This window comes from Pongo pygmaeus, chromosome 2 (genome assembly GCF_028885625.2).
Source record: "Pongo pygmaeus isolate AG05252 chromosome 2, NHGRI_mPonPyg2-v2.0_pri, whole genome shotgun sequence".
NCBI lineage: Eukaryota > Metazoa > Chordata > Mammalia > Primates > Hominidae > Pongo > Pongo pygmaeus.
The window spans coordinates 83,209,210-83,221,212 of NC_085930.1; the positions used below are offsets into that span (position 1 = coordinate 83,209,210).

General features: G+C 38.1%; 1 protein-coding gene across 2 annotated transcripts in view; it reads left to right on the forward strand.

Annotated features, from left to right (window-relative positions):
* The window catches only part of MDFIC2 (MyoD family inhibitor domain containing 2), a 111,636-nt gene extending 101,050 nt beyond the window's left edge, over nucleotides 1-10,586 (forward strand). For both annotated transcript variants that reach the window (XM_054483328.1, XM_054483329.1), the window contains one exon: nucleotides 7,873-10,586. In XM_054483328.1, the coding sequence (XP_054339303.1) occupies nucleotides 7,873-8,132 (260 nt within the window). In that variant the 3' untranslated portion in view covers nucleotides 8,133-10,586. The remainder of the gene's footprint in view (nucleotides 1-7,872) is intronic.
* Nucleotides 10,587-12,003: the final 1,417 nt, after the last annotated feature.

The window sequence follows — 12,003 nt, forward strand, 5'->3', positions numbered from 1 at the left end:
TAGAGATTAATGCCAGTCAAGAAAACAGGTAATGGCAGAGAGGCCTCTACAAAAGCATCTTGATGCTACAGCATTTTATCAAATTTTACCAGGAGTGTGTGGATGCTGCTCATCATGTGAATAATTGAATTAAGTTAAATTCCAGAACTGGGAATTGCCATTGTACATATCCACAGTGAAACATACTTTCCCTCCAGAATCACTCTGATCTGACCTATCAGGGATACTGGAAGAATAAGAGGGGCCAAGCCAACTAGCATGACACCTGAACTCTTGTATTCTCAGGAAAGGGCCCAAATCACTACTTCATTAAAATGGCAACTGACACTCAAGAGCCTCATTCAGAACAAAAAAAAAAAAAAAATAGCTGACTACTCTTCATTCAAAGAGCAAAGGAGATCCATGAAGATAATTAAATTAGGTCATTTCCAAGAAATTCAGGTTGTAAGCTGACCACATAGGTGATAGTCCACTTGTCCTTTTCCTCCCGTGTGAAAAATCTCCCCAGTGAAGTAAAAGCTTTTGGTACCTGGATAAAAGAGAAAGGAAAAGAAGCCAACCTAAGACCCAAAAAGAGTGATAAGAAACTCTCATTATCTTAAACAGCAAACAACAAGGAAAACAAGAGTTAAATTAGAGTCACTCCATTTTAGAGAATTTTTGATAGTAACTGTAATTAATTTAAGGATGCAGAAATTGAGAGCTGGGGTCATTGTTCGTACTGAGATAAATACAGAAATATCTTTCAGGAACAGCAGGAAAAACATAAGGGAAAAGAGAATATTGCATCCACTTTCATGTAGTTTGTGGCTAATTTATTTTCAAATGTATAAATGAGTGCATAGGAATAGATGCTTAATTGCTAATATCTATTATTTATATACATTGCCCCACTTAAAACAGGACGGAAAAGCCTCACACATGCAGATTTTGTAAAATGTGTTACATCCATTAGCACAGTTCATGGTGTGTGCTCTGATGGGAATTTAAAAGGATCTTTACTGCACATCGCACACTGTGTGCTGAAACATTACTTTATTACTAAATTGTGGTTTATCGTGTGTGGTCCCTTTCCTGAATAAAATGGAAAGTGTCCAGAGGACTATCCATGTCCCCACTTCTGTTTCTGCAATCTTCTGATTATGAAAGCTTCTCTGTGGATAAGAAAGAGAGAAATATACATGATATTAGAAAACAGTCCCCTTAAAAATAATCCTGAGAATATACCTAATTGATGTATTATTTTGAATTTGAGACATCTCATCCAGGTGGAAGAGGAAAATCATAAATACAAGATACCTCAAAAGAATAGTCTTAATTACACCATGGACTACTGAATAAAATGATTACATTTTCTACACTGTAAATTTCATACAATTAAATGCACCAGTGTCACCTTATAAAATGTTTCAATTTTATAATTATTTCAGTTCATTTGCTCAGAAAAAAACATAAGCCCAAATTTACTTAGTATCACCCAAATCTAGTCATTCTAGTTCTAAAGAACTGACTTGAGTGTTAGTTGTGCTTGTCTGAACTTAAATAGATCTTGACATATTTAAGTAGCTATTAAAATTGATAACATCAGGGATGATACCCCAGCTAGAGAAAGGCATTCAATCACTCTTTATTTATTCCCATTCTACATTACAGACATTTTTTAAAGAACTCAATGTGGGGGAGTGGGAACCGATTTTTATACTTTTGGAAACTTTTAGTAATCAGTGGATTCATTGTGTCATGAATCTCATTATGATGCTGAATTCTCTGTGATAGCATATTAATGTATTAAAATACTGGCTTTGGGCTGGTATCGTGTTGGCTTTTTTCTTTTTCTTTGCTTTGGGGAGGATGAGGAGGGATTGTGATTTGTCTGGGGTCACTTCTGGGAGAACGATTCTTGCCACTTAGGATAAGGAGTCCTGGGGTAGCAGGAGGTGTGCTTCAGCAGCTCAGAAATGCTTCAGGAACTTCTGTGGGTGCTCTTATCCCTCCCACCTCCTAATCATGGGCACCAAGGTGACAAGACCCAAAGTTGGGAGGGCAGAATCAGGGAGTGCAGGACCGCAGCCATGAGGCTCCCCTCAAACACATTTGTGGAACCTCCTTGCATTGCCACCTTTTCCACTCTAATTAAAGATGATGCTTTCTAGTGAGAGAGATTCTCCCTCCTAATTAGCCAGTCCCCAGTTGTGCATTTAACACCTCTGGAAGCTGTGTTAATTCTTCAGTGTCATTAGGGTATCACTTTGCACATCACAGCCTCCATGACCTAAAGGTACCCTGGGGTGTAGAAAGGAAATGAAGCCCAAGGGGGTTTTTGTCATGGCTTTTTGCTTCCAGCGAAACACCACTGTTGATTGTGCAGCCTGCAGGTCTCTGATCCATCTTAAACCTTCTTTAATTCAGGTTTAAGGAATGGGAAAGCCAGGTGGGCACTTCAATAGCAGTGATTAGAGCCTCTGCCAGGATGCCAGGTGTTCTATAGATGAGATTTAATACACAAAGAACTTGTGACAAAGGTTTTAGAAGAGGAGAAAAGTCAAATACAGTGAATAGTAAGCCACCCAGACATTAGCAACAACAAGAAGGCTCTCCCACCTCTTCCTTTTGTCCCTCCAGACTACTAGTACACTGGTATGAACTTGGAGACCACTAGTACTAACTGTTGTCAGATAGACTACTAGTCACTAACCACTATCAGATTGAGCACTAGTTACTAACCGTTATCAGATAGACTACTAGTCACTAACCACTATCAGATAGATCACTAGTTACTAACCATTATCAGAAAGACCACTAGTCACTAACCACTACCAAATAGGCCACTAGTCACTAAACGTTAGCAGATAGACCACTAGTCACTAACTGTTATCAAATAGACTACTAGTCACTAACCATTACCAGATAGACCAGTAGTCAGTCATCAATCACTATCAGATAGACCAATAGTCACTAACCACTATTAGAACACTAGTCACTAACCACTATCAGATAGACCACTAGTCACTAACTACTATTAGACCACAGTCACTGCCATTAGCCAGAGCCACAGAGGGATATACATTCAGAGAGAGATAAAAGCAAAGAGAAGATAAAACCACTGCCTAAGACACCACCCAAAGCAAAGAGCAGGAGGAGAAGCACCCTGAATTTTCTCTTCCTCCCATCTTGCAGGTTCCAGTTACTGCCTTCTACTGGCTGAATCTAGACAGAAGCCACTAAGAGCAACCGGAAAATGATCTTTGCCAGTCTTGGGAATCCAGCACAGAGGAGGGCAAGAGGAGGGAATGGAGAGGGAAGCAGGCCATCAAGAAGCCGGTAGTGGCCTGTGCCATGCTCAAGTGTGTCAGAAGGAAACTGGGAGCATATTATGGAAGGCAGGTTAGATTCCTAGCTAAAAACTATGGAGGAGTCAGTCTGGTTCAAATTACAGTGCCGCAATAGCCTATGTTTCCTGGGGCATGCCTCTTAAACACTCTTTGCCTCAGTTTCCTCATCCATAAACAGGGATCATAATAGTACTCAACTCAGGGTTATTTGGAGGCCTGCGTAAGCTGTATGTGGAGGCCTGCACAAAATTTGCAATAGCAAAGACATGGAATCAAACTAAATGTCCATCAATGATAGACTAGTTAAAGAAAATGTGGTACATATATATCATGGAGAACTACACAGCTGTAAAAAAGAACAAGATCATATCCTTTGCAGGAACTTGGATGGAGCTGGATGCCATCATCCTTAGCAAACTAGCACAGAAACAGAAAACCAAATACCACATGTTCTCACCTATAAGTGGGAGCTAAATGATGAGAACACATAAACACAGAGAGGGGAACGACACACACTGGGGCTTATTGGAGGGTGGAGGGTGAGAGGAGAGAAAGGATCAGGAAAAATAATGAGTACTAGACTTAATACCTGGGTGATGAAATAACCTGTCCAATAAACCTCCATGACACAAGTTTACCTATGTAGCAAACCAGCACATGACCCCTGAACTTAATAAATGTTAAAAAAAACAATTTAAATAAGTAAAAAAAAAAAAGTTACAAAACAAAGGTTCTAAATAAAGAAGGAGAAGAGAAATGAACACCCCCCAAAAAAGTATAGAGGGCTGTAGATTGGCTTTTGGCAAAATAGTTGACACATGTAACAGTGGGATAGAGACCACGGGCTTTGGATCCAGAAAGACTTGGATTTGAATCTCTGCTCTACAATCTTACAGTTGGGAGGATTTAGGACAGTCAGGAACAATCTCTGAACCTTAGTCCTTGCATCTAAAAAATGAGGATTACAATATTTACTTGTTAGAATCATTCATTGATTTAGTCAGTCAACCAGAGAGAGATACAGCTTTCTTGCCTCTTGCAATGTAGATTCTAGTAGGAGGAGGTAACAAACTAATTAGTTTCATGCCATCCTATGGTCAGTGCTATGAAGAAAAAATAAAACAGATTGCTGTGAGAGTTTCAGCAAAGATGTGATTTAAAGGGAAGGTGTTTAAAGCTAAAAACTGAAAGGTTTGAATAGGAGTTGGGTGAAGTTGGGGGGCAGGAGGGTGTGCAATGCAGGCAAAAACACAGCATGTGCAAAGGCCCTGAGCCAGGTGCATTCCAAATACTGCAATTTAGTCAGTGTGGCTGGAGTGCTGTGAGTATGAAGTAAGTAAAGTATGTCCAGAAGTCAGAGAAATAGGCAGGAATCCAATCATGGAAGGGCTTGTAGGCTAAGGCAAGGATTTGGCACTTTTCTCTAAGGGGAGAGTGAGTTGTTTAAATTTAGAATTAAAAATACCGAAGGAGCTGATGAATTTGAAGTGTGCTGGTGTGGAAGCAGAGCGTCCTTGCCAGGAGGCTATTGCTGTTGACCTGCTGGTGGCTGATGGTGGCCAGAGCTAAGATGGTGGCCCTGCAGGTGGTGAGCAGCTTGTGGATTTCGAATACGAATTTGAGGTGGAATCAGCAGGACTCAGCAATGAATTGCATGGGGAAGGTATGATGAGGAAAAGCAAAATGACAAAGAATGACTACCAGGTTTCTGCCGAATACATCTGGGTGTTCAGGAGCCATCCATAAAAGAAAATAGGAGTAGAAACAGGTTGGTAGGACTGTGGAGAGAGAGATCCAAAATGCAGTTTGGCCTTGGTAAATAAGATGTTTTGAAGACGTTGCAGAAGAGACGTGCAGAAGGCAATAGCATATATGGTATATACTTTTGGATGGGCTGAGAAAAGGGGTGCAAATCATGGGGATATGACTTTGAATATCACATTTATTAAACATTAAAGCCCCAGGAAATAGTGCAGGCAAAGAAAAATATACTCATTCAGGACAAGAGGAAATCCAACGCTCTTTTCAAACAGTTGCAAATTTTCCCCTGAACTGCTTGTGCAAACAAAAATTGGCCATATGCAAAACAGTTTTACCTGCTCATGTAGAACTATTTAACATGCCTTTTAGGAAAAGTGTGGAACACACTTGAAAGTTTGGAAAAATCTGTTTTCAATTCATTAATGTTACCATGTTGTTTTTGGGCAAGAGACTCTGCCTTTTAAAACCAAATAAAAAGGACTGACTTAGAAACAGAAAAAAATGGGCTCTATTCTCAAGTGCAAAATAGGGAGGTAGAAGGAAACAAGTGCCAATTTGGCCAAACGATTAAGCCAAAACTTTTTTTTCTTTTGTAAATAAAATCTACAGTATACATTAGAAGAGGAGACCTCCAGAGTCTGCCAACTTGAGGAGACATTGGCAAGAGCAATTGAACCAAAATGTTGTACACTCTCAGGAAATTATAAGACCACTTTACGAACAGGTCCTTCACACTCTGATAGGAAACACCAGCTCCAATCCTTAAGGTCACCTGCATTCCCACCCTACTTAGCTCCAAAGCAAACTTTCAACCTTGCATGTATAAAGGACAGGATCCAGTGGACTCATTTTTATATGGTCATAAGCTTGAGTAAGTCTCTTGAGCATTCAGCCTGAGGGATCACAGAGTATTCACTTGGAATATTAACTGCTGACAGCCTCTTCTTTGCCAGTGGCTGCTATAGTAGTGGTCTTCATATTGGTAAACTCGATGAGGTTGTATGTCCCTCATCTTTGACCATCTTTTCCTTTTCAGAAAAGCATAGTTGAAACAGTCTATATACTATTACTAACTTACTCTTGCATTTTTGTGGGCAGTTTGTGGTGACTTATGAGATATGGGAGAGTTGGTCACACGCTAAAAGCTGGCTCTAAGTGAAGAAAAATACAGCAAATTTGGCAAAGAGATGAGTATGTACACAGTAGAGGTATTGTGGAATATGCTGCCTAAACTATAAATACTGAGTAGTGGCCACAGCACCTGCAACAATATATGACAATTAAAGTAGTCATAACAGTCATGGTGTGGTTCTTTACCACCATCTTTCTGGGAAGAAAGGAAGGAAAGGTAAGAGAAAGAGGATGGAGAGAAAAAGAGGAAAGAAGAAAGATTTCTGATTACTTATATTCAGGACTCACCTTATAACTTTATATAGTGTTTTCACAAGAAACCAAAGTGGCTTTCTTTAAAATATTTGTTCCTTTTCATAGGATGTTTCCATATTTTTCTTTCACTTACAGACTAATAATTATATGAATAATGAAAGAAAAGAGCTTTCTGGAAAATAAAAGTAAATGAATACGGCGATAAGACCACTTAGACTATAGGCTAAATCTCTTCTATATGCTTATATACTCCCCATTGACTAAAGTCTGAAAACCAAAGTGATTAGCATTCTTATTGGGAAAAATATAGATCCTTATGAAAGTCAAACTTAAATCAATTGATAAGCCCATCTAGAGGAGAAATTTTTATCCAATTCACGCTAGAATGTTACTTTCAATCATCAATAATCTTCAGATTACTGATTTTAATTAATTAGATAATATATCACATGAACACTTACCTACCCTTTTACAAAACACTCACACATTTTGTAGACTTTTTTAACTTAAAAGAAAGGAAAGTTATAATTTTAACAGGAAAACTGCTACATCTTCTAACTAATTCCCTTTATGGAAACAAAAAACATAATAATCTATAACCCATCACAGCTGTTTGGTTAGAATTACCAATTACCTTCAATGCCTTAGAGATACTTTCCAGATTTTTACAAGTCTGTGTAGTAAATTTTTAAACCAATTTTCTTAAAAAGGATTGATAAGATTTAAAACCTTTTAGGCATATGATGACGTATTTCACTTAAACAACTTGAATATAAAATCAAGGCTTTACATAACTGGAGGGAAACGGAAACAGAGATTAAAAATAAAACACAACCCAAAAGCTGTGATTATTTTAAAAAGCATTTATATTAAGTTTTGAAATGTGCTTTTTGCTTGCACTGGAATATGGGTGTGGCAGATTTATGGGAATCCATGTCGAAAAATAACAAAGCCTGGTGACAAGAAACAGGGCATTTGTACAGTCTCTCCTTGTCCCCAATCCTAATTGCTTCTTAAGCCCCATGTATTTGGGGAGTCCCTGCAATTTTTCAGACAGTTGCAAGGTTTCCAGAGAGGTAGCTAATTGTGTGGCTTCCCAGAGCCTTGCAGGCAAAGTAAATAAAGGAGTTTAGAAAAGTGACAGCACTTTAAATAACCAGATTATATCGAATCAATAGGAAATGCTCAGGAAGTTAATAAAGCAATTACTTAAGTAGAGTGAATACTGGCATGGGGGTGGGGGATCTTGAGAGAAGAAGGGTGTACATTACCTCTAATGTGGATAAATAATTAAGAGTTGGCTATCAAGTTATCAAGTATCCCAGCACACATGCCTGTCCTTCATAGATGCCCCCAGATGTGCCACTATTAATTGGTCTTCTTCTTTAAACAGAGGAATGTGCCTCCCTTATCCTCGCCTGTCTGTTTTGCCAGTTTTGGGACTGTCTCCTGATGCTCCCCGGCACCTGCGAAATGGTGTGTACCAAAGTGTGCTGCCCCTCTCACCGGTATCACCACACCTCAGATGAAAACCACTCTCGGAGTGATTGCAGCTGCAATTGTGACATGGACTGCAGCCTTTTTGAATCTTGCCATGAGACCAGCGAGTGTCTGGAACTGGCCATGGAGATTTCAGAAATCTGTTACCGCTAGCACAGTGAAGTAACCACATTCCGGCAGTCCTTTTGGCCACAATGGGAAATTCCATTACAACAAGACTGATTTCCATGTGCTGAAATGTAAGGACTGTACACATTTCTTGGATGTTATAGGCCATTTTATTCTGCACCTGTCTAGGAAAGCTAGTATTGTCAACTCAATGGTCTTATTCCAAATTTCACAACCGCGTGGCTCACTGAAAAATAAGATTCTTGATCACATGTGATGAACAAATCTTAAATATCTCTTAAATGCTGTAGGTACAAGATGTTTCTTGACTATAAAATAGCATGTAAAGCCACTGCGTTATTGCACTCATCAGCTTGCATCATGGATTCAACCTCATTCACAAATTCAGGACAAATTAGTGCATTCTTTTAGAATTGACATACATTAGCTCGTCTTTCTAATGGACTCATGCATAAACATTATGCATTGTTGGTTATTATTAATAATGTATTGTATAACATCATTTTGTAATTAAAAATTTATTTATACAGTCTCTTAAAATTCACTTATATGTACAGTTTAGGTAGGAAAGGGAATTAAATGAATTAGAAACCATGTTCCTGTAATTACAACAGATGTCTCTAAAACATCTCCAGTGAATTTTGAATATGGTGTACTTCAAGACAGTACTATAATTCTAGACCATATTATTGTATGTCTATGACTGTGTCATAACAGGTTATTCATATTCTTAATTCGTTACAGAAAGGCTCTTAGTTATTCTAATAAGCATAAATGAGAATTATGTGCAAGTTTCAAAAAAAAGATCTCAATCAATTCTTCACTTTCTTCATTTTTATTTGTCAGGTACAATAAGCAACAGGATATTAAAACAGATTCAGCTCATTTTACAAAACTATCATTTGTATAGACACAAGAAAGAAATACACGTTGAGGGTACTTATTCAGCACCAAGCTTCTTAATATAGCATGTGCTTCAGAAACCATGTTTTTCTTTGTCTGATAATTAAAGTGATCAATAATTATGTCAAGTACTTATTTTACTTATTTTTTTAAGAAAAAGATGTGATATAGACTGGAAAGTGATTTTCAACTCAAATAAGTTTAAACAGTTTGTGGTGAAAACACATCTAGGTTAAAGTTACTTTGGAATCTTCTTTACTTTCTGTAGAAACAATTCTATAGTCCTTGGGCAAATACATTGCTCATTACTTTGTGTTAATTTTCATGGATATATCTTAATATTTTCATTGAATATAAAAAAGCATCATGCATGAGTAACCAAACAAAGAACACAGAAGTGAAATGGAGAATTGAGGGAATTTTTTTGTGTGTGATTTAGGGAAACAGGAACAACAAAAGAAAACTCCAAAATACCTGTTTTTTCCTGACTTCGGTAATTTCAGGCAAAATCACCATTTGCTTTATTTCTGTAGCAAACTAGCACATTTTTCCAATTTGAAATAAACTCTCCCAAACATTGAAAACTATTCATCTGTTAAAAATATTTGTGAACTGCCTCTAAAAAGGCATTTAACCACTCTCAACTTGCTCCTGGCAGTGCAGTGCATCCACGGTTAATGCTGACTTCATTCCTGTTTGATGACCAAGTTATTCACAAACCACAGAGCATGAAAGTGCCCCACACCTTCCATGAAAAAGTCTTTCTGCTTTTCAGAAGCTCGAAGAAACAGCTCTATACTCAATGCACAGAACCTGTAGATCATTCGAAGAAAAAAAAATAGATTCCTAGAACAGGAAGGGAACATAAGGCTGTTCTTATGCAACCTTCTTATATTTCATAGGGGAAAAGAGAGGCCCCACGAACTGACTTATTCAAGACCACACAGTGAATTATTGGCAGTGTCAGGAACTCTAACTTGGGTTCTAATTTTCTGACTACCTGCACTACTCAATTCTCAGTCCAGCTGGTACACAGTGGTGCAGGTGTTACAATTGTTAAAATACTAAAACACTACCAGACTGACTCATCAAAAGTTGTTCCCTTGCACCTCTTAGTGCTTCCTTATGTCCCATCCCTCTTGGCTCCTCTCTGAGCACCTACCCCTCTACCCGTGGTCTAGTCACTAAAGGAGGAACACCTGGGGGTCTCTGGAACCCTATTCCTATAATATGGTACCTGGTATCATTGGTGAGGCCATGCCATATTGGTGTTAAATATTTCAATTATCATTCCCTTATTCTTTCTACTCTACATACCCTCAAATTATGCAAAGATTGTGCATTTCAAATGTGAATTGAATGCTTGTCGATTAGAGACATAAAAATCACCAAGTCTTATGTGGTAATGTGGTCAGAACACTACAAGATCTTTCTGTGGCCTTGCTTTCCACGGTTTGTTAACTTTGTTCCTCACTTTCAGAATTCACTGTGCTATAACAGAAAGGGCCGGTTATACAAAGTGTGAAATTTCTTTTCTTTATAACCAATAATAAAACATCATCTTTTTTGCAAACATGAATGGCTCTTTCAATTGAATTCTTACACAATAAAACATATGCAGCTGGGAAAATACAATTGCAGAAGTAAGGCAGATCAAAAAGGGATGTGGTTATTGATTAAATACAAATATCAGAATCTGAGGAGGCTCAGATATTTTCTGCAATGATGAAGGCCTGTGATTACAAATAAAGATAATGTTGTTCTTTAAGGTGGGACTTCTCAGGGAACAGAGTATTCTGATTTAAGGAAGCACATTAGAATAAAAGAGATTTAAGAACATACAATATTTATATAGAATGAGGAACAGACATTTTTTTTCCTACAGCATTATAACCACATATCTACATTGTCTTTGCTCTGCTCAATGGATTTTTTATAAAGCCATTGCTTCTGTAAAAGCCGACAAAATATGGAAAGCAATGAAGATATGAAGTTACATTTAACTTGCTAATGAAATTTTCCCACTACATAAGCTGATAGGCCTACAAAATTAATTATCAATGCTGGACAATCAAAGTTAATAGAGCAAAAGTCGCTTCAGTTTTTTTTCCAAAGGAGTAAGAAAACATCCAGGCAGAGAAACTTTACAAATAGGAAACATCATGGGAGGGCATATTAGCATTTTTTCAAGGATAAACGTATAGATGGAAATATTTGATAGGCAGAATTAATTACCCAAGGCCTCTAAGTTTCTCTCTCTCAACAAAATGGAGAAAAATATTAATATGTATACTTAAGTAAGGTTGTTTGACTGTAAGAATTTTGCCCATCAAATACTAAGTTCCCTTGGTCCACACAAACTATAGACTCTGATAAAATATAAATATTTGGTTTAAGAGTTTATTGGGTGTTCTTTGAAGAAGATCTGAGTAAAACCTAAACAGTTGCCACATGTATCTTCAGGTGAGCTGTGTAGAAAGGCAAAGTGAATAGAGTCAAACAAATTTCTAGTGATAATCAACATAGGGGCTGGACATGGTAGCTCCTAGCACTTCGGGAGGCCAGGGTAGGAGGATCACTTAAGGCCAGGAGTTTGAGACCAGCCTGGGTAACATAGTGAGACCCCTGTCTCTACAAAAAATAAAAACTTAAAAATTCGCTGGCATAGTTGTGCGTTCCTGTAGTCTTAGCTACTCAGGAGGCTGAGGTGGAAGGATGGCATGAGCCCAGGAGTTTGAGGATACAGAGAGCCATGATTACGCAACTACATTCCAGCCTGGGTGACAGAGCAAGACCTTGTCCTCAAAATAATTAATTAATTAATATGGGACTAAAATTATATTTTGGGGCTTCTCCAACAGAGGTCTGAATTGCTCCTAGTATTACAGGGAAGGAGTCCAGAATGTGCGGAGAGGACAAGAAATGCAGGTGGGGGCCAGAGCTGCGCCATTACTTGGATAAATATGCCTCCTTCTGGTCTACCATCTTGATA